The sequence below is a fragment of the Acipenser ruthenus genome, chromosome 4, assembly GCF_902713425.1.
Source record: "Acipenser ruthenus chromosome 4, fAciRut3.2 maternal haplotype, whole genome shotgun sequence".
Taxonomy (NCBI): Eukaryota; Metazoa; Chordata; class Actinopteri; order Acipenseriformes; family Acipenseridae; genus Acipenser; species Acipenser ruthenus.
Window position 1 is genome coordinate 87,920,815 of NC_081192.1, and position 23,508 is coordinate 87,944,322.

Below are 23,508 nucleotides of genomic sequence, written 5' to 3' on the forward strand. Positions count from 1 at the left end.
TTTTTAATGTCTCTTTCATTTATCCCCTTTTTGCCTTTCTATCTGTTTTGTCTCCTGCCTCACCTCAGTCTGTGTCTGGTTGCCGTTTGCTCTTTGCTTTCCCTCACACTGTGTGTTCCTGCTGCGTTCTGGAACAGGTCCCCCAGCCAAAGGGCCCGAGTTCCTGACTGTTGGGATACACTGGGTGGGTGGGAGGAGTGGGTTTGGGGTACTCCAATGGGTAGAGCTGGAATATTCTCACACCCTGACAGACAGGAGTGAATGGCGTTCCAGTGTGTACACGTGTGTATTGCACACAGAGCCACAGCAAGATCCCACTAGACCATTGACTATTGTGAGTTAAAATGTAATAAAGAAAATTGTGGGCTGTGTGGTGGTGTTTTTTTTTTTTTTTTTTTTTTGGTGTAAATCATACTGACTGGGAAGTTCTTAGTATCTATTTCCTGTGCTTTGTGTGAATCTGCACACTAGCTGCTGAAGCCCCTTGTTAAGTAAAGAAGGCAGGTTTCTGAGGCTCGAACACAGTGTTTGCTGAGCACATGAATTGATAAGTATGAGCTGCCAATTAACTCACACCAGACGGGAGGCTGGCGTGCTGCAGGAATTTTAATTCTTTAAGCGTGATTTGTACAGAACTAAAAACCAGGTGTCCTCAGAGTTGGTCAAAAAGCGGAGGATGTCTAGTAACCTCCCAGCCGTGGATTCGTTTTTATCAAGGAAAGTCGGTAAATTCAAAGTGAAATGAGATGCTGTGGCCAGAGAAGGCGCTTTTGTGCATGATTTGTAAACAATGAACCAGGTTTAAATATCTAATTTCGCTGCATCTTCTTTTCCAGGCTAGAATAACCCTTTCATCCTTTGAGATGTGTATTCCCACACATATCTTCAAATGCACCGTTAAAAGCATACATTTTTTAAGTCAGCAGTTATGTTTTGTATTTTCGCCTGTCCCCAATTTTGGTTATGCCCAATCATTGTGTTTTACTGAACTGTAGAATCTCAGGACAGATCGTACCAATTTTAATATTATATTATGGTTAGGGCTTCTGTTTTTCTGTTTTGTATTTTTCGGTGCTTATTTTTTAGCTAATTTCAAGTTTTATGTAAATCGTTTTTTTCGGGGCTTTTGTTTTTGATATACTGTATGAAATTTGTGTTTTCGGTTACTTTCCAAAATGCTTGAGCGTTTTTTTTCTGTCAAAATATGTATAGCAGTAACTCAACAGTACTGGCACACTTAAGTTGTACCTTCTTTCCTTTGCTGTCTTACACAACGAAATCCCTATGGTCACGGGCACATTCTTCTGGGGTTTTTGTGTGTAGGCATTTTTTTTTTTTTTACATTATGCCACAATTCTGTTTTAAATCCACTGTATCTTAACTGTAATGCAGCTTTAAATCCCACTAACAAGCCTCCATTCTTGATTGTAATCTTGTTTCAAATCTTGCAAGCAGAGTCTCCTATAGAAATGTAGGAATGCGTTGTCACTCAGTAGTTGGGGCTTAAAGTATTCAGAACGAATCAAGGCGGGACATTGCCCAGCAGCCCTGGGAAATGTATTTATTATTATTTTTGTAGTAGGTTTTATTTTTTAATGGGAAAAGGGTAAAGTCAACATGAACTGATTAACCATTTCCACAGTTTTTCCAGTGTTTTCCAGTGCTTATTGGCTATCCACATTTTTTTTGTATTGGTTTTTTTTTTATCGGGTTTTATCGGTTAAAACTGAAAATCAGAAGCCCTGTTTATGGTTTTTTGCGAAGGCTGGTATTGCATTGAGGCAAATACCCTGGAAATGTGGGATCAATTCTAACATAACACTGACATGGTTGATTAGCGCGGGAGTAAAAAGACACAGGACGCCTGAGTTTAAAGTTTTACAGACGGTCCGTATGTCCTGTCAAATAGTCAAAGGACCTCTGAGAAAATGATCTGGGATAAAAAGAAAATGACTGTTCGCACAGGACTAAATTTCACTGGTGTCGGTAAATTTCCATTTATGTGGGGATTTTTAGTCCCGTGCTTTCTAACGAGGTGTGAAAAGGCAGTAATTGTTTTGTTTCCTTGTTAATGTCAGGGAGTGTCTGATGTATGATTCATTGCAGTTCAAATAAACAGACAGAGAAGCACATGGCCCAACATGCAGGAGGCGCACCCTGCTACACTGATTTACCATGGGCAGCTTTTCAAGTTGAATCCCATTCAAGACTCTTAATGGGTTTGAAAAGACTGCAATCGCTAGTCTTCAGTAGAAGTTTTCTTTTTTAAATTGTGAGCTGCAACCACTGTGTCATTACAGCTGCGGCAGGGTATGTCCAGAAGCTGTCTGGATACTGTGTGACTAGATGGGGAGGCACTGAGGTTCTGTCATAATCTGAACCCTGCCTGCAGTACTGCTGCAATGGGTTACATCTACCTCCATATGGACCCCCTATCTCAGCCCATCCATCTCTCTCGCTCTCGCTCTCTCTCTCTCTCTCTCTCTCTCTGTCTGTCTGCATCCCCTCACCGCCCAACTAACCCCACTCTCTCTCTGTCTCTCTCCATATCTCTCTCTCTCTCTCTCTCTCTCTCTCTCTCTCTCTGTCTGCCTGCATCCCCTCACCTCCCAACTAACCCCACTCTCTCTGTCTCTGTCTGTCTCTCTCTCTCTCTCTCTCTCTCTCTCTCTCTCTCTTCTTTTATTTTCAATGGTTTACAGCATGCACCAGTTTTTGTGAAGGCAAAATAATACCTTAACTAACTAATGTTTAAAAACTAGTCTAGGCACACTTTTGAACCCTAAAGCAGAGGACCGCAAAATAATGATGAACATTGAATTTTGGAATAAGAAAAGCCTTGATAAATCAGCCCTTTGTATCCCGCTGTTCTATCCTTTCTCTTTTGTCTGTTTTGCTCACTATCCTCCCTTTCAAACGCTCTCTCCCTCTGTCTCTCCCCCTCTTTCCTCTCATATTCAAGCACTTTCTATTCATCTCTCCCTCTCTCTTTCTTGCACTTTCCTCCCTCTCTCCTCTCTTTCTTGTATTCAAACACTATTCACCCCTCTCCCTCTCTCTCTCTTGCTCTCTGTTGCCCTCTCCTCCCCTCTCTTCAGTGGAGCTGACCTTTGCCATGTGTGGGTATAGTGGGGTGACAGGAAGCTGAACGCAGTAACAGGAGGTGGTATTGTTGCGCTGGATTCTCAGTCTGACGAGTCTGAGGCTCGGTGAACTTTCTGGATTGATTTGCTCGTTGGCTGCGCTGGTGTTTCTGCCCATTTCTCCCCTTGTTTACTGCGGTTGAGCTGTGGGAGGGAGGTGGAGCTGAGATACTGCGATAGACACACGCACTCGCACATGCACACAAACACCCATGTACAGACACACACACACACACACACACACACACACACACACAGTCAGTCATGAGTCTGCAGCCCAGCAATCTTTACACAATATTTAGACAGCAGTACACTGAAGAAAGCGTCAGCCGAAGCGTTTTCAATACACTGACTGGTCAGACAGTGTTGGTAATTGTTTCAATTTCTGGATGCAGGATTTTTCTCAGGCTTAGGGAAGGCAGACCTGTGTCCACACTCGCATTAGTGTCCAAGCTGTAAGTGATACAGTAGATACTGCTTGCCTGCTCCAGTAAACAGGTTCAATGCAGACCGCTGTACAGGCACCTTCATGACAGGTTTGTACTGTACTGGGTGTTTGAATGGAAGCTGCATCTAGGATTTGAAGTTTGTTTAATTTTGTTTTAGTTTCACTGGAACCCTGTTTTTAAAAGGAGGAATAGATGGATTTCCACAGTAGCATGTGTCAAATGTGCTTTAAAGATTAAAATGATACATCTCAGACTTCATGCTAGTGTGAATATTTGAAATGATTTACATTATTGTTTAAGTCAACAATATTGTTCATAATTAAAAGTAATCTCGGGCTTTATCCCGAGATTACCCTAAAAAAAACCTAATAAGTTTCATATAGTAAAAGCATGGTAAAGCATAGGATAGCACTGCAAAGGATAGCACTGCAAAGCGCAGAAGGGTATGGTAAATCCTATTAAAACATGGCAAACTATGGTAAATGCATAGTATAACCATGGGAAAAGTGTGGGCAAACTGCAGAATTACCAGACGCATTTATTGTGCTGAACCTTTATATGGGTAAAAGTCAGACAGAAGATCGATGGAGGGATTAAAAACAGGGGGCCACTTGTTGTTGTTGTTGTTGTTTATCTATCTGTTGTGCTTCCTTGGTGCAGTAGATTTTGTTTTCTTTTTGTTTGTTTGGTCATCGTTTTATTTGTTCCCCAGTGAACCAGCACATTAGAGATCTCCTGGAGGCGAAAATCAAGAGGAGGCAGAAACCGCGAAAGAGAGGCAGGCCCCACAGTGAGGAGACTGAGGGTAGGGGTCGCTCTCTGGCTTCTTGTGTGGGTCGGCAGCCTTCTCGCCAAGCCGTGTGCGTCCCTGACTCTGTCAATTTTGCGTGTGCCGCTAAAAGAGTTTGTATGTTGCTGTGTGTGTGTTTGTGTATGTGGTGTCTATTTCAGTGTTTCGCTTAGTTTGTAGGAGTTTCTGAGCGTCAGTGTTCATGTGTCATCTGTTTGTCTGTCAGGCTGTGCATTTATGTGTATGTCGCTGAGAGTTATATCTGATGTTTGTGTGTGTGTGTGTGATGTCTTTGTTTCAGCGTATAGCTGAGTTGTGTGTATTGCTCTCTGTGTGTGTGTGTGTGTGTGTGTGTTTGTGTAATGTCTTTGTTTCAGTGAATTTATGAACATTTCTTTGCGTCAGTGTTTATGTATCTGTTTGTCTTTGTCTGTCTGTCTGAGTCGACTGGTGTACTGTATGTGTAGTGTTCTGCGTTTTTAGGTTTTTATCTTATCCACTTCTGCTATTATTCTGCTTATCCACTTCTGCTATATTTATCCACTTCTGCTATTTTTGCTTTTTGTATACTTCGAAACATTCTTTTTCTTTTGAATATTCATAAACTGATTTATGTTTTCTCCCCATTCCTCATCCACTAAAAATATTATATTTTTCTGCAAGTATTTCAATTTAGTTTTTGATCAAGCTAGTAGTTACTACGCCCAGCAACTACGCCCAGCCACAATAATCGGATTTTGATTGGCCAACATAATCAGGTGATAATGTGTTTGTGAAGTGACACAGGACCAAGTCTGAACGTTATTTGATCCTCTGACGTCTAAACGTCTGCTGTATCCTAGGGTACAGTGTAGGTCTGCTTATTACAATGTCAGAGTCAAAATAAAACCGCATTTTAATCACAATATTGTGTATTTCCTAGAAAATAGAACCGGGAAAATATTCTATAATAGACAAAATCAGGTATAAATCAGTAAAATTCGGAATAAACCGCAAACGTGGAACACTATGTATGTGTGTCTTTAGTTATTTTATTATCATTCTTTTTGTCTCTTTGTTTATTTCTGTGTCTCTGTGTTTACTGCGTGTGTATGTGTGTCAGTGTCTTAATCTTTCGGGTACAGTGTGTGTGTGTGTGTGTTAGTAACTGCTATGTGTCAGTGTTTGTGTCGCTGCACATGTGTATTTGTTTGTAGATCTCTGCGTGTGTGTTTGTGTTACTGTATATTAAGCTCTGTATGTGTGAGTCTGTTACTTTAAGTGTGTGTCTGTGTAGCTGTATTTCAGTGACAGTGCTGTGCAGGGGCCCTCCTGTGAGCTGAGTGTGAGTGTGTGTGTGTCAGTGACAGTGTTGTGCAGGGGCCTTAAGTGTCTGCCCACCTCACTCCTGTCGCCTCACTCCTCTATTGAAAGCATTGCGCAGCCGTCAGGGTTCTGTCCTGTAGCATTACTGAATCTGTTTTATGTAATTTCTTAAATATGAAAAATTCCTAGTGATGTTCTCTTGTTCTATTATCTCCGTGTGATTTAATTTCCCCTGACTTTTTGACGTTTAAAAGTTTTATTACTGTATTTTGTGAAAACTAGAATATGAATTTGACCTGGACATTTCAATTCTTCTATACTTTACTGTTGGCAGCTTCTGGGAACTGTTCCTGTAGCGTTCTTTGTTTTATCTGCTGGTTGTTGCTTGTTTTGTCTTGAGACGGTTACTCACGGTATCCTCAGTCACTTTTGAATGTATAGCGGACAGCCAATCAAAGGACATGATCGAATTTATGATATTCTGTTCTAACCACTCTGACTTTCCCTGATGTTTTTTTCATGGCGCAGACACCCTTACAGTTATTCACTGGGGACATGCATGTCATATGGACACACCTTGTGCTAAACAAGTATTTTTTCTTCTCTGTCACTTGAGTGTCACAAACAAACACATAGCAGGGCGTGCTGACTCACGGTACAGCTCTCTGGAAGTGCAGATAGTTTAAGAGCTCTCAAATTTGTCTCACTCTCAACCCTTTAGTAACTAGAAGCATCTTATGATGGTGTTTAGTAGAGAACATATTCCTATGAACTGTGCTGAGCTCAAACTTTTTAAAAACAAGTTTCAAGGATGTGATGAGAAATGGAAACAAAATAAGAATTAGAAACCAAAAACCACGAATGAACTATACGTGGGTGAATTATTTAATTTTGTACACCCTATTTATTCTACCTTTAACTAAGGGTTAACTTTCAGTCACTGGGCGCACATACTGTACTGGTACTGAAGTAGCCATGTAGTAACTACATAGTGATTTCAACAATCATTACTTTAACGATAGAAACACAAATATGTGAAATTTATAATTATATAATTAATAGCATTTTAGGAATGACTGTGAACTCCAAGCAGTAATGAATACAGTATAATCACTAGGGGTATAATAGTTCTCTAAAAGTTTAAATATTCTCAACAAATATGCAGGCCAAATATAGGTGTTAGCCTTAATGTACAGTGTGGAACAATTTATTTCATAATGAAATTCTGCACACATACCTACCTGCTCAGTCTTATACACATGTTGCAGTAGTATATAAAACAGTGACAGTGGGCTTCGGATGGCTTTTGTGGTTTGGTTACAAACATTCCCAATATGTGCTAGCATAGCCAGGCGTGTAAAAAACGAAGCAGTATGGTGTAAATCCCCACTACTGTTTTACCTTTCAAACTGGGGCCACCAGGCTCACTCACTTTATCAAGAAAACAAACCAGTCCTCAATGCCAGATTTTGAAAAATATATTTTCTGTATAATGAGCACAGTATAGGATTAGGATATTCAAGAATTAACTTGTGGACCCAGTGCAGCTGGCATGACTCTCTTTGGTCAGGGCGGAGGACTGCGGCTCAAAGCTCCTAAATATATACGCTGCTGAACTGTGCACATTGCAGCCTCTGAGTCAGCTTCTTTACAGGAATATGCTGTACAAAGGGCTTTGCCATTATTCAAGAGCAGATCATGCATACCCACAATCCCCACACCGTGTCTGTGGCATCTCCTTTACTCAGCTTTCTATAAAACCCAGTCTGTAATACGGTCCAAGCAGGGCTTGTTCTGTCTAATACGGTCCAAGCAGGGCTTGTTCAAAAAGGGAGACAAAACCGAACCAGGTAACTACAGACCAGTAAGCCTGACTTCTATTATATGTAAATTTATGAAAACTATAATAAGATCCAAAATGGAAAATTACCTATATGGTAACAGTATCCTGGGAGACAGTCGGCATGGTTTTAGGAAAGGGAGATCGTGTCTAACTAACCTGCTTGATTTTTTTGAGGATGCAACATCGACAATGGATAATTGCAAAGCATATGACATGGTTTATTTAGATTTCCAGAAAGCTTTTGACAGTCCTGCATAAAAGATTAATTCTCAAACTGAATGCAGTAGGGATTCAAGGAAATGCATGCACATGGATTAGGGAGTGGTTAACATGTAGAAAACAGAAAGTACTGATTAGAGGAGAAACCTCAAAATGGAGCGAGGTAACCTAGTGGAGTACCATAGGGATTAGTATTAGGTCCTCTGCTCTTCCTAATCTACATTTAATGATTTAGATTCTGGTATAGTAAGCAAACTTGTTAAATTTGCAGACGACACAAAAATAGGAGTGTCAAACACTGTTGCAGCAGCAAAGGTCATTCAAAATGATCTAGACAGCATTCAGAACTGGGCAGACACATGGCAAATTTACATTTAATATAGAAAAGTGTAAGGTACTGCACACAGGCATTAAAAATGTCCATTATAAATATCATATGGGAGATTCTGAAATTGAAGAAGGAATCTTTGAAAGAAATCTAGGAGTTTATGTTGACTCAGAAATATCTTCATCTAGACAACGTGGGATAGCTATAAAAAAGGCCAACAAAATGCTCAGATATATGGTGAAAAGTGTTGAATTTAAATCAAGGGAAGTAATGTTAAAACTTTACAATGCATTAGTAAGACCTCATCTAGAATATTGTATTCAGTGCTGGTCACCTCGCTACAAAAAGGATATTGCTGCTCTAGAAAGAGTATTCAAAATTCTAAAAGGTATTGACAATGTCGACCCAAGGGACTTTTTCGACTTGAAAAAAGAAACAAGAACCAGGGGTCACAAATGGAGATTAGATAAAGGGGCATTCAAAACAGAATATGAGGCACTTTTTTACACAGAGAATTGTGGGAGTCTGGAACCAACTTCCCAGTAATGTTATTGAAGCTGACACCCTGGGATCCTTCAAGAAGCTGCTTGATGAGATTCTGGGATCAATAAGCTACTAATAACCAAACGAGCAAGATGGGCCGAATGGCCTCCTCTCGTTTGTAAACTTTCTTATATTCTTGTATTAAAGATGACTGCACTGCTTACTTGAACAGTCAGATATATTTTGTATCTTTTGTTACTACCAAAAAACAAAACATGACTAGAAAATGGATTTATGGTCTTGAGGGCAATGGCTGTGGCTAGCAGTTTCGGATGAGTAACATTTTACATTGTACAGTATTCTGTTTTTACTGTAATCTCCATTTAGTAACTATCCGCAAAATATTAGCTTCATTCTATTCTCTGAGTCTTATTTAGGTTTTTCGAATACAGCTTATTTAATTATTTACTTATCTTTAATTCCAGTAGTTTAGGTCCAGTAAAAGTCCCTCATTTTAGCATGTAAATGTTCCCTACAGGGAGTACAGCTGGCCAGAGATCCTTGCAGAGGAAGCTGCACTGTCCTTCATACATGGTGTTAATGATAACCTGTTCAACAAAGGCATTGTGTACCGCTAATTTTTAGAAAGCAGGTGTTACAGGAACTCTGTTTCCACTGCCTGTTGTTCCTGACCTCCGGAGAACCCTTCAGCACCTTTGTCATTAAGCCTGCAATTAGAACTGGTTCCAACACCAGCATAGTGGCCCTCTTTGAAGTCCATGGAAAGGGAAGTTGCTTCTTGTTACAAGTTTGTATGTAAGGTTTCTCATCTCGTGCAGGTTGGGTTCTAGCTGCTGAAAATGTGCAAAATTATTTCTGTTATAATACCAGGCACCCAACACCCAGCTCACCACGTATTTTCTTCTTATGAAGAGTGTACTCATTAACTACTGTGCTGTATGTTCTATGCACGGATGACATCTGTACACGGCACAGTACAGGCAATACAAAGGACATATGTGGCCCGTCTCATCCTTGTTGGCTCCCTGTGTTGATGTTGTAATTAGCCTGCTTACAGTACGTAGAAGATGGTTTATGTAGCTTCCTGAAGGTTGTGGGAGTCTGTATTTTAGAGCTTGTTTGTTACAGCTGGCAGCCCAGCTCTGTGTAACAAGCACCACCTTGCTGTGCAATGAATTCATTCTCCAAATACAAAAATCAATATTCACCGCCTGTGAGCTCACAGGGCCTGTTTTCTTTCTTTTGGATGATAATTATGCAGTGTGAATCTTGCTTTCACAGCAGAGGCAGTGTCAATGTGATCCCTGTTAAATAAACTGACAACATGCTCTGCTGCAGTCGTACTTCCTCACTCTTGTAAGTAAGACTAAAAAACCTTGAAACATGTTTCTTAAAATAATTCAAAGTCGTCCTTTCAGTCAGGAGCTGGTCCAATAGACCACTGGATTGGGGATGCCAGACAACAGATGGGTGTGTCTGTCTGTGTGTCTCTTCACACCCGTCCAGCTGTACTATATTCCACACTTGAATTTTTCATATGCCTGGAAAGCTGCTTGTTACATTGTGATGAAACTTTGCATTTACATAATTTAGCATAAGCTATTGGGGGTATCAGATTCTGGGGATATACGTGGGCATCTGTCTGTCTGTCTGTAAAGTATGCCACAATTGCATTTTTCCATATATCTGTATTTATATTTAGAAAAAGTCATTGGGAGTATCATATTGTAGGGATATATGGAGGTGTCTCGTCTGTACTGTAGGTCACATTTCCATTTTTCCATATATCTGAAAACCGCTTGTTAAATAATGAAACTTGATATTAACATTATTTAGCATATCTGCTGATCTGTATGCCACACTGTGACAAGGAGAGCAGGAATCTACGTGACATGAGTTCTTGTGCCCTGTCCCTAGCTGTGTACAGCAGTTTTCTGCAGCTCCTATGCTGAGACTCACTTGGGTTTATATTAGTTTCTCTAAGCTGGTCTGCAGGGTGGCGGTTAAACCAAGAATATGGAAAGCCTGGTCTTCTAAAGGGTAAACTCAGTAGTGAAGTTGTAGGTAAATGCTGGTAAACTGAGTTTACCCACTTCTTATTTAGGGAATATGGCGTTTACCGACTTCTCAATTAAAGAATAAAGCGTTTACTCACTCCTACCTTGTGATAAGCAAATCTTGGCTATATCAAGGTTAAAGCCAAGGCATATTCCAATTATATAAAGCGACTCGGTGCATTTAATGATGGGCAGAATTGTCGTGAGTGTAATCTAAGGGCATCTCTGCACACCCTTAATTCCTACTTTGCTTCTGCCTGGCCTGGAACACCAAAAAGGATAGTTTACACATTTCTGTTTTCATCACTACACTACAGGTGCTCTTCATAAGAGCACAAGAAAGTCAGAAAGTTGTCAGGCTGGTTCTTGAAGGATCCCAGTGATTCAGCATTTTGTGTCCGGAGGGCCAGCCCTGCTGTGCGGTGCCCTGTCTGCCCGGATTACAGTTTCTAAATGTAACATCCATTGCAGGCAGAGCAGCAGTGGTATCGGAATTAAGCACATGGCTTGCCTGCCTGCTGCTGGATCTGCCCGAGGTGCTCGCTCCTACACGGGGGTGGCACTGTGCCAGGCTGCCTCTGTCCTCTACTGCCGATAAGAGAATGGGAGCACAGTGATTCAGAGAGTGTACAAATAATCAAAACAGTTTTATTGCGCTGCGACTCCACATGCTCATACATTAGTACAGCGTTCCATTTACTTCCAATTAACCCCTTAACCTACATTGTGTATCAAGCAGTGTGATAATTAACAAATACTGTAAAGTCTCCATCTCCCTCAGCTTCAACCACTAGAACACACTGCCTCCCAGTTTCTCAGCGCGAACCACTAGACCACACTGCCTCCCTCCCAGTCCCTCAACTCTTGCCACTAGACCAGAATGCTTCCATCCCTCCCTCCCAGTCCCTCAACTCTTGCCAGTTGACCACACCGCCTCCCTCCCTCCCAGTCCCTTCAGCTCTAACCACTAGATCACATTCCCTCCCTCTCTTCCAGCCCCTCAGCTCTAACCACTACATTTCCATGAATAGTTCACATCAACACACTTCAACATGCTTTGAGTAGCTTGGGTTGGAGAAAGCACTGGGCTGCAGTAGTGGATTTGAGTAGCTCAGTGGTTAGAGAAAGTGTTACCCTGCACTGTGGAAGACAGTGGGTTTCAGTAGCTCAGGAGTCAGAGAAAGTGCTGGGCCGCAGTATTGAAGGCAGTGAGTTTGGGAACACAGTGGTTAGAGAATGTGCTGGGCTGAAGCATGGAAGGTAGTAGGTTTGAGGAGCTCAGTGGCGTATTAAAATGATGGTCTTGATTTTAGAATTCAATTCCCCAGCCCACCCCCAAGCCATTCTGTTCTCTTGATGTACATAGGAGCCAAGAAAAGGGTTTAGCACCGCTGACAGCCTTGGCAAACCAACACTTGGGAAAAATCATTTTCTGAGTGCTCTGGGAATAACAGAGCAATTAAAAATAAGCTCTGCTGGACCTGTACCAGGTTTCTCTAGTCTATATTACATGAATTTACTGCAGACTAGAACTGAAGAACAGCTCCAGAAATTGGATGAGAAACATATAAATAAATGAATGAATAAATAAATAAATGAATGAATGAAGTATTTGAGTAATTATAATGAATGATTACAAAGGGGACAGGAAAATAAATACATACATTCATACATAAATAAGGAATTTCAATTTGAAGCTAACCTTTTAATGGGTTGCTGCCACTTAATAATATCTTCATTTGTTTTTTAAATGCTCTGTTACTAACTACTGTTACTCACTGTGGACAGCAGCAGGAACTCATCATTGTTTAAATAAAATAAATACGTGTTGCAACCTCCATACATCTACTGTAGTTTAATTCAAACCTCAAGTGCTATCTGACCAGTTACTGTTTTGTAGTGGGTTTTTTTGTTGATCATTTATAATTTATTGAATACATTCATACAGCCCCTTGCTCGTTTTCAAAGAGCCTTTAAATAGTTCAAGATTAGTCTTACAAGCTGTTCTTTTATCCTTTTTGGTCCCTGTTTTAATTTTAATATTTGTTGGGATTTTAATTTAGATTATACATATAAGATCATACATATATGATCCTAGAATATGCAAGGCTATCTGTTACATGAATTCTAGGTTACAGCATAAAAAAATACAGTTTGTGATTTATAATGAGATTCCCAGTTTGAATGGATAAATGGACTGAGGGGGTTCTGCAGGCTTGCGTGTCGTGTGTAGCTTTCAGTGCCTCTGATTCTCTTTCTTGTCTCTCAGGGCAGCTGGGTCTGTCTGCACATTTAGGATAAACTAATGAACTCCACCTGCTAGTGAAAAGTTTGAAAAAGCGGAGTTTTGAGGTGACCGCGTGTTAGTGTGGGGGAGTGCTAGTGGTTTTCTTGTTTCAGTTGCTCACTGGTTTTCTTACATTACTTAGCTGTTATTTAAACAAAGTCAGGTGAGCAATAATGGGGTAAGCTGGACAGTGCCCAAACTGTGGGGGACCGATTTTCGCCAGTGAACGGATCCCAGCAGCTGACCTGACAGGTCCAACTGGATGTGATGATGTGTAGGGATTACCCTGCATTCCCTGCTGTGTCCCGGCACTCACTAAAATCCAGGGAGGATCCCACTTTCTCCCTGCCAATGGATTTATTACCTTTCCCAGGCTGCTGCTCACTGGATATTTATGAGCGTTTCAGTCGCAGAGATCAACAGATCAGGGTCTTTACAGCACGCAGCTGTTTTTCATTTTTATTTGCCCGTGCCTGTAGAGCTGATGGCAGGGGGTGTTCAGGTCAGGATTGCAGTGCACTCTCTCACTCACTTGCAGAGTTGTGAGGAGAATCTCTGATGTTGCCAGACTTTAGCAGCCTGTACCTAACCTTTTACACCTCTACATTCAGAGTCGTCCACAATTTGTAATAATAATAATCTAGGGCAGAGAAGTTAATAATGGAAGTCCTTGCTTCCTGTGCGTGCCCAGATTTTTATTATGTGACGGTAGCTGTCATTTACTTCATGCTAATATTGGACTCGCTTTCGCCAAAATAAAATTAGATAATAGTTGTGTGAACCAGCCAAGATGTAGCTTTGCTGTAACATCTGAGCCTTTAGTGCTTTTCCTCTAGGTAATTGATTTCCTTTTGGCCCGGTGTTGATGGCTGAAGTGTAATGCTGGCTCCAGGGATCAACCTATTTGCTGCCTCCCTTGGGCATCAGCACACACAACGGAGACAATGCTGGCTCTGTGGATCCACCAAAGAGCGGCCTCTAGTGCCTCAGCATGGCAACCGTCTGGAATGGGCACTTCGCAGAGGTTATCAGATGGGCACCTCCCATCCCCAGTGTTTCGTCAACTAATCCACAAGACAGTCTTTCATTTTGAAATAGCTGCTTAACAAAAGTATAATTAGTATAACATAATAGCAAAAATAAGTCTCTCAGGAGTAAAACAAACCCCCTTCTAATCACTGATTAAAGAAAGGAGCGTTAAACCCGCTTCATTACAGTAGAATGCAAGTTACTTATTTCAGCCGTCATTTCTGCATAAGGCTACGATTTTGGCAAGGTAATGTTTAGTACATTTCACGGACGAGGTGTGGAAAAAAAAAAAAAAAAATTCACGGAAAGGTCACCAAATAATGTAGTTTTAGCTTGTCAATATACACAAGAGCTTTTAAATAGTACACCAAAACCAATCATTTAAAGACTATTGCTTTTGAGTGCTGACAAGTTTAAATGTTACTTTAGAGTACACAACTTACAGTTAGAGTTTTCCACAATTCTGAAACAGCATGTTGTAAAGAAAGCCTCTGTAAGTTGGTACAAGTCTGTTTTCCGCTGCATTTGTTGTTCTGTCTTTACAGAAAACAGCTCACTCACTGTTTTTTATATAGCGGTCTTCCCTACTGCAGATTCAACGGCTTGTAGCTTTCAATATGTTTGTCACAGCTTGCTTTTCATTTGTAATCCACAGCAACATTACATGCTGTATAAAACATCATGCCACCACTTTCATGAAATGTCTGCTTTGGATATTTTTCACTTCTCTGCTTCGCAGTAATATTTGCCACTTTGCTCGCACTTCTGTCGCCATTTTTTCACCCGATTTCACCCCATTTACTTCAGCTCCGCTCATTTAATGCTTGCTCGCTCAACTACAAATCTCATTCGCAGACCTACATAGCTGCACGTAAATGCTGTTTGCATACATAACCAAACAATTTAGATACTCGCAGATTTGTATTTTCATTGCCTGACACTGCATTTTTAAAGGAAATAAAAGAAGTGCCTAATCAGATGTCTTTTTACATCCATTTCCAAGATTTCACAGACTTTATTCAAATTCTAGATTTCTGTGACCTCTGTGACAAAATCGTAGCCTTATTTATGCATTAATTTTCTTTGCATCTTTTTGATAGTCATGTGTAAATTAAATGAATAAAACATGGGTATTTCTGCCACTGAAAACATTTCAAGCAGGAGTTTTTATTTGAATTTTCATCTCTATACTATAATTGCTTATTTGGTGAAGAAAGTTTCTCTTCCTGCCGAACTTGTGTGCAGAGTATTGTGTATTCTGTTAGATGTTGTGCTGAACTTGTGTTCTGTGTCCCTGTGAAACTGGCACAGACTACAGCTTATCAATTAAATCCCAGGACCGGCAGAATCCTGAAACCTACTGCCATCTTACATTAGGTCCTCTGTCAACTGCTTCTGCAGCACTTTGAAACACCTGCCTTTTGATCATATCAACACTCCCTGTGTAGTGGAACTGCCTTTCAAGGTAGAATAAATAGGCTGTGCAAAACTAAATAATACAATCCCCCATGTAACATTCACGGTGTTTGGTTTCCATTTCTCATCACGTCCTTGACACTTGTTTTTAAAAAGTGTGAGCTCAACGTGGTTCATAGCAATTTTTTCTCAACCAAAGATCACTGAAGCATGACTTTCTCTAGTTAGTTCCCCGCAAGGGCTTTTTGCCTAAAATATGCTAGACTAAAGGTAAGAGAATGAGACTAATTAGATTCTCACCTTCTGCAAGCTTTCTTGTAATGTGGTGGGATCGGAGGTGACCCACCTTCAGTTCCCCTGAGCTGCCGTGGGGAATTGCTGCAGTGAGGGAACTTAATTGAACATTTGAGTAAAATATTTGTGCACTCTATTATAAAATAAAACGTACTTGTTGTTTAGTACAGTGTGTGTGAAAATGTATATTGTACTCTATGCTTTAGAATGTTATAAAGCTGAGTCAGCTGGTGAAGTCTGTGTAGTCTGAAGACAGCTGAACTGAACTGAAGTGTTCTCTTCCTCATCTTTGTGTCTGCTTTTCTTTCAGGGGTTGCCATCAGCACCTACGCCAAGTACTGCTACCGCAAGTTACAGAGAGCAGCTCTCACCGGGGCCAAAAAGGTTGGTTTGACCAAATCCAGGAACTGTTACTTTCTACTCTTACATTCTACAGTGCTGTATTTGAGGGATAATGCCCATGCTATTGTGGGTTGTGAGGTAATAATAGAATTCCAGAGTCAATAAATGAATTTGAACGAGGGAGTGTCATTCCTACCGAGGAACAGGCCACAGTGATGCCACTATCACTATGATACTGCAAGTATTTAACATTTGTTATCGCTTATTATCTATCAGTTAGGTTCAGAGAAGTAAGATAAACTTCAACAAACTCATTATTTCATCTCAGCAATATTTTCTGGGTCAAAGCATCTTACTTGCTGCAAAGCATGTCAGCCATTAAGTGAGGCACTAACATGAAACAAGGGGTGGGGACCATTTCTCTCTCCCTGTGCTTACCTGATAGGAAAGTTTAATGCAGAGAGTTGTTTAATTGATATATCTCAATTACTTGGTAGTCCCTAATCTTTTCAAACCGAGGAAAGTGTGTGTGGTTGATCGAGTGTAATAGGCGTGAACTGGCCTGACACCTTGACATACTGAAGTTTCAATCCCATTTCTACCCTTTAAACCAGCCACTTTCCGTGCTTTCATTGATGAAGACATGATTACAGTACAGTCACCTGGATCTATTCCTGTCTCTCTCACTGATGATAATGCATGACAAGGAGGAAATGAAATCATTTGCCCATGCCTGTCTTTCTGTCAGATCTGACAGATGCCTGTGTGTGATCTAGAGAAGGTCGCACATCATACGTTTCCCTGTAGTACGCACTCTCACAGATGACTGGGATTTTGAGACTTTGGGGAGGTAATGGATAATGATTCGTTAGTAATGTGTTTCTTGATTTCATTAAAAAAAAAAGAACACAAGAGATTTGCATAGATTTGAAGTGCACAGTGAGAAGCTAAGAAAATGGTCCCCAGAGCTCTGTTAAAAGAAAATTGCCTGGAGGGCTAATGGTGTGTAGGACAATATTGATAATTACACAAGAGAACACACTGCTAAATCAGTGTCATCCAACCAAAGAGGATCCTGTCAGTGAAAGGCAGTCCTGTGTGTGAGTGCCTGGTGTAGGGTTTTCATATGGAACTAACATGAGGTGCCTGTGTCTTTCTGTTCTAGTGCTGCTTTGGCAGCATATCTTGAACCCATTGCTGTGCAGTTTCTGTCTCACAGCTGGCTACTTGCTGTACTTTTCATTTCCCTTTAATGCCTCCCATTTCCCAGGATTTTAAACCTGTTGGGATTGCTCTGTCCCCAGTACAGCAACTTGAAATATATATTTGTTTTGATGACTTTTTTAAGGACATAAGTTGCATTGACTGCTGTTTAGGAAAAAACGATGCATCAGTGGTAACAAATGGCGGCATCGTCTCAGCCTTTTGAGATTTATGGAACTCATTTGTTAGCTACTGCACAGTCACTTGCTGTGTCGTTTGCCCACTGTGTTTGCATTACCCACAGGGGAAACCCAAGCAGAGGGATGGCAATAAGACTCCATTGCATAGCAGTTTAATCCATTACTGCTTATTAGCTATACACTAGGGCTAATCAAGCCCATATTAAAACACGGAATGGGTGAAACTGCTATGCTGTAGGAGTCTGATTTCCATCCCTGCAGCAGTATTGTTATAGAATTGAATGGAGGCAGTATTGAGATCTGTTTTAAATAATACAGCCCTCCTTTGACCCTGCAAGTCCATCAGCACTGGTGTACAGTACAGCACTGAGGCACTGGACTGGTCCCTCCTGCTACAGTACATACTGGAGGAGCGCTTGGGGGTTTTCTCTCCTGTGTGATGGCGGTTAAAGAGCAAGTAGGGGGTTCTGAAAAATATAGCGTTATACATCCCCACGTGTTGCTACAACTGTTTCAATAACGAACCTGTAATGTGTCTTTTCATTGTTAACATCCTGACTTTTTAAAGTCTGTTTCAAAACTCTTTTGAGTATGTCCGCTGTAGTGCACTGCTGGTGTAAGGATTATTGCCCACATTGTCAAACAGGTAACACAGCAATAACGATCCATGACGTGGTGCGGAACAGAAAAGCCACAGCACTTGTTGTGTGTTTTTTAATGCTCTTCCTACAGTGATTTTAGAGTACAGGTCTCAAACCCAAGTGAGCTAGAGCAGCCATTAAGGATGTTAACAATGAAAAGACAAATTACAGGTACGTTATGTTAAACATTTATAGCAACACGTGGGGATGTATAACTCTAGATTTTTCGGAACCCTCTACTTACTCGTTAATGTCTCCTGGAATAATGCAGGGAGGTTACTGCAAACCATTTATCACTGGCCTGGGTGGGACAGCCCTGGAATGTGCTCTCCATTGTGACTGTGGCTACTGGGGAGGGAGTTGAACAAGAGGAGCTGAAACAAATCAAAACAGGTTCCGATGCGGCAGTACAACGCACTGCGTTCAGCTCACCTCATTGCCAAAAGGACAAAAAGCAACCAGACTATTACCAGAGCTTAAAGGAGTGAGCTGTGAAGATTGGCTGAGGGAAATTAATTAATTTAGCCTAAAACCATAGAAGAATTAGTGGGGCGCTTGATTGAAGTTATTAAAATCTTAAAGAGTTGACAAACCCTAGTCAAAGCACAGACACAGAAACCAGAACCAGAGGAAACACAGCTGCAAATTAAATGAAGATAGGCTTAGGACAGAGGGAAGGAGACACTTCTTCACACAGAGAATAGTGAGGGTGTGAAATGGGTTACCTAGTTGTATTGTTGAGGCAAGATCACTGGGATCCTTTAAGACCTGACTTAACAATGTTCAACCAGCTAGTTGGAACCGGACGAGCACCGATGGGCTGAATGGCCTCCCCTCGTTTGTAAATATTCTTATAGTCTTATGAAATCAGTCCCCAGTCCTTTTACTTGAGGATCTATTGCTGGAGCTGCTTATTTGTGTGACACCTTGAGTAGCAGGTCACATGCATACAGTGAATGGGTTCCCAAATCTCATGAGCATTAAACCCTGTACAGTGTTAAGTGCCTATAGGTTTTTTTTTTTCTTCTTTTTACTGTATCCTTTCTTATGAGGGTTGCAATCATTCTTAGTGGTTCTTGTTCTGCAGTGGTTGCCTGCCATAGACATGAATGCATGTAACATAGGCTAGATCAGCCAAAATGTCTTTATATGTTATCTAGTGGCACGGTGAAATCACCTTAACACAGACTTGAAGTAATTGCAATATGAACCTCTCGGAATAATTGGAACCATCACAGAAAGGTTAAGGTGACAGTCAAAAAAAAAAAGAACAAATCATTTTGTTTGAATGAGATCTTGAGATCATTGTTACTTTGTTGCAAAATGATGTTCTGGCAGAGTGAACACAGTATTCCATATTTAAATCAAGTCTGGGTTTGGTCTACTGAAGTCCGACATGTATTTAGTCTTTTAAAGACTTTTCATTTTATAAAAACAAAAGGAAGTTAGTCGTGGTCCGTATGGCATAGTAGAGCACGGCTCCAGAGTTTCTCTCCCTAAATGAAAGTTTTAATTATATCAGATGATCGGCTTGAATTCCCGACAGCGCCAAGGTTATTAAACCTATCAAGAAACAGCTCATGTTCACACTGAGGGGTGTAAAACAGGTCAGGCGGAGCTGGATCAAACATGGAGCTTAACAAAATGCTGTTAATGCGCTGGGTGCCTCTCCAACCTCTTGGCTAATTAAAACAATTAAAACCAGACATTTTCATTCCAGCCGTTTTGGTCATGGGATTTTTTTTTTTTGTTATACAGTACCCTCTGCAGTGGCAATATTTTTTTTGTTAGAAAAAAAAAAAAATAATCCTTTATGAACCTATAACTACTTTACAACATAGCACACAAGAGTGACCTGAATACATTTAATGCAAGGATCGAATGGGATAGAGAGGATGCACAGTGGTTCTGAGTGGTAAAGTAAAAAATAAGCAGTAAATGAGGGCAGCCATTTATTTTTTATGCCTTTACTCACTCATTTCAGATGCGTCCACACATGTTTTACCATAAGCAACTCTGAATTTGAAGCTGGACAAAGCCGATACTATGACATCACTGTTGCTGCTACAACCATTGAAATGTCCAGTATGGGCACGTAGTAAGTACGATGAATGGATGAGCGTGATTTCAATAAGAGCAATTACAAAAAACGTGAAAACGGATACCTATAAGAGTAAAATAAAATACAAGATACAGCAAGTAGTTATAATTAAGAGCAGTAGTAGAATACGGCAAGGTATGGAGCAGTTCAGTACGAGTACAAGCTGATGCAAGTACTGGTACAATTGGGTGCCATATAGTCCAGTATAGTTGAGAGTTGAGGTTTACAGATGCTGTCTGAACAGGTGTGTCTTGAGGAGGCGCCAGAAGGTGGTCAGGGACTGAGCAGTCCTGATACCCGTGGGTAGGTCATTCCACCACTGGGGGCAAGGGTGGAGAAGAAGAGGGCTCTGGAAGTGGGGGAGCGGAGGGGGAGTACAGCTAATCTGTCGGTGGTGGAGGAGTGGAGGGGGCGAGAGGGCAGAAATGATAGTCTGGAGACGGAGGGAGCAGAAAGATCAAGACAGCGATAGGCGAGTACAAGAGTTGGATGCAAGCAGCGATAGGGAGCCAGTGCAGAGAGTGGAGCAGCGGTGTAGCATGGGAGAAATGAGGAAGGGAAAAGACAAGGCGAGCAGCAGAGTTTTAGATGAGCTGGAGCGGACGGATGGCAGAGGCAGGGAGGCCGACCAGGAGGGAGTTGGAGTAGTCAAGACGGGACAGTACCAGGGCCTGAAGTAGGAGCTGTGAGGAGTAGCTTCTATTGTAAAAACTAATTGGGGCCAATGTGGCATTCGGATAATCAAATTGTGCTAAGAAAATGCAATTCAACCCCTTTACCTGTAAATATACAGCATAACAGAGGTGGTCGGATAATCTGGGTTTTACTGCATAGTGTTACTCGGGCCACTCCCTATTTTAGACTGCAGTGCAACAGAAAATATGTACCTGGCCCTTAATCACTGGTGGGGTTGGGCTAGAACTTAATGGTGTAATTGCAGCGCTAGTGTTTGGTTTGACATGATGCAGTGACAGATTAGCATTGATTCCATTTGGAAGGATTAATTGGCGGGTTGTTAATAGTTTTGCTTGCTGCAGTGAAAAGCTTCTGTCTGCCAGGCATGTTTAACCTTGGGGAAGGAGGTCTGTCTCTCCTGCAGGGATCAGTTTGGGAGGTTTCTGTATCAGGTGCACTGCGCAGAGAGAGAAATCGAGAGAGAGAGAGAGAGAGAGAGAGAGAAATCGAGAGAGAGAGAGAGAGAGAAAAATCAGAGCACTGCCCCCAGCTACTGGTAATCTGCTGGGTTTGTATTCTATCACAGTATCCCAGCCCCGGATTTTTTGTCAACTGGAAATTCACAACAAAATGAATACTTTTTTTTTTTTTTTGCAACATTATAAATAATTAGTTGGCTGACAGATTTAAATCAGTTGCACTCTCTGTCTTTCTTTTTCTCTCTTGCTGGCACAGGATCGATTTGTGACCAACAGCTGTGGAATGCCTCCACTTGTTAAGTCATCACTTTCTACCAGCACTTTCATTCTTGTTGCACTGCAGAACACAAATAGCACACTCACGTAACTGTGGCTCCTAGCTTTTTAAAGGCAGAGCACTGTAACATTGTCAGACAGTGGTATCACCAGTGCTGCTGCACTCCTTGAGGCGTGTGAATTGTATTGACAGTCTGTACGGTGATTAGGAGAGATAATCCACTGGGAGACAGTGGACCTCCCCTGCACACAGGGCTCAAGACTGGATGAAACCGGCAGTGTGAATGCACTCATTCTGTAAAGCCATTGTGCTCACAGCCTTCGCAGCTCTTCAAGTCATTGTAGCTCACTTCCATTTGTTTCATCGCTCTCAGGTTTGCTTTTTTGAAAGAAGCACATGTTATAGCACACAAGAATTTTCATTTTAGAACCTGATGGGTCCTGTTTTCAAAACGTTTATCCAGTCTTTAATTAACTCCAATTTTTTTGAAAGAGCTAAAAAACAAAAACTCCAGTTACTGGTACAATACTAGAACGCAACATTTTTTTTTAAATGGAAGAAAAGCTTTGAAAATATGGCCTGATATCTGGTACTACACTGAGTGAAATAAATCTCTGTTTGCAAGTCAGGCTTTAAGGTAGGTAGTACTCACTGGTCACCTGCTTACTTCACTTCTTTAAAAACAGCCTAGAAAAGTTTATGGAATATCAAATGGTTTTAATACCACCACTACTACTGCTAATAATAATAATAATAATAATAATAATAATAATAATAATAATTAAGGGTCAGATTCTTCAGGGTCTTTACTGTGTGTCCATTGAGCTTTGTGAGTACTAGACAAACAGTTTGTGCAATAGATTGGTTTCTAGCAGCTTGTTTCTCTCATCAGTAAGCAGTCCAGTGCTGCCTAATAGCTGTGTATTGGGGTGTCTCTGGAGAATATCTGCACAGAGCAGCTTTCTCCATTTGCTTCCATTGATTTTATTAAGGTTGATTTTTGCTTGGACTGTTTTATAGCATGTAGTCTCGCAGTGCTGAATCCTGACCTGATTTTACCAGCTTTTGGATTTCAGCCTAGAACTCTAACCCACTGCCTTCCATACTGCAGCCCAGCGCTAACCAGTGGGCTCCTCAAACCCACTGCCTTCCACACTACAGCCCTGCACTTTCTCTAACCACTGAGCCCCTCAAACCCACTGCCTTCCACACTACAGCCCAGCACTTTCTCTAACCCCAGGGCTGATATTTGTGTTGCAGGGTTTGCAGAAGCCCAACCTGGAGGAGATCAAGCATGCAAGGAACGCTGTATTTTGCCCTTCGATGTTCGGCAGCTCTCTGGAGGAAGTGATGGTCATGCAGAAGGAGCGCTATCCAGATCACCAGCTGCCCTGGGTGCAGACCAGACTGTCTGAGGAGGTGCTGGGGCTCAACGGCGACCAGACCGAAGGCATCTTCAGGTAAACACTGCTCTGGGAAAACCAGGGTAAAAAAAATGATTTGCTGATGCCCAGTTTAATTAAGTCTCACCTTATACACCTTTTGCAGGGGCAAACTGTTTTGGCGCTTAGCTATCTTTGATTTGCAATCTTCTGTGTGTCAGTGTATGTGTCTGTCTGTGTGTCTGTCAATTAGCATGATACAGGGTAAAATACGTAAATTAATAAATAAAATAATTTGATGTTTGGTTAATTTCTCAGTGTGCGCTAATCTCCCTCCACCCTCTCCTCTCTCCACTTCTCCCCTCTCTTCTTCCCTCTCTCCACTTCAGAGTCCCTGGTGATATTGATGAGGTGAACGCTCTCAAGCTGCAGGTGGACCAGTGGAATATCCCCACAGGACTGGAGGACCCTCACATCCCAGGTAAGAGAGACGCAGGGTACACAAACACACACAGACAGGCGCAGACACACAGACAGGCGCAGA

General features: G+C 41.4%; 1 protein-coding gene across 2 annotated transcripts in view; it reads left to right on the forward strand.

Annotated features, from left to right (window-relative positions):
• The window catches only part of arhgap39 (Rho GTPase activating protein 39), a 113,474-nt gene that overhangs the window by 76,462 nt on the left and 13,504 nt on the right, over positions 1–23,508 (forward strand). Inside the window, exons 5-8 of one of the 2 annotated variants that reach the window (XM_059023041.1) lie at positions 4,305–4,397; positions 15,975–16,048; positions 22,843–23,042; positions 23,354–23,445. In XM_059023041.1, coding sequence (XP_058879024.1) covers positions 4,305–4,397; positions 15,975–16,048; positions 22,843–23,042; positions 23,354–23,445 — 459 coding nt within the window. The remainder of the gene's footprint in view (positions 1–4,304; positions 4,398–15,974; positions 16,049–22,842; positions 23,043–23,353; positions 23,446–23,508) is intronic. The other variant, XM_059023042.1, reaches the window with a different exon arrangement.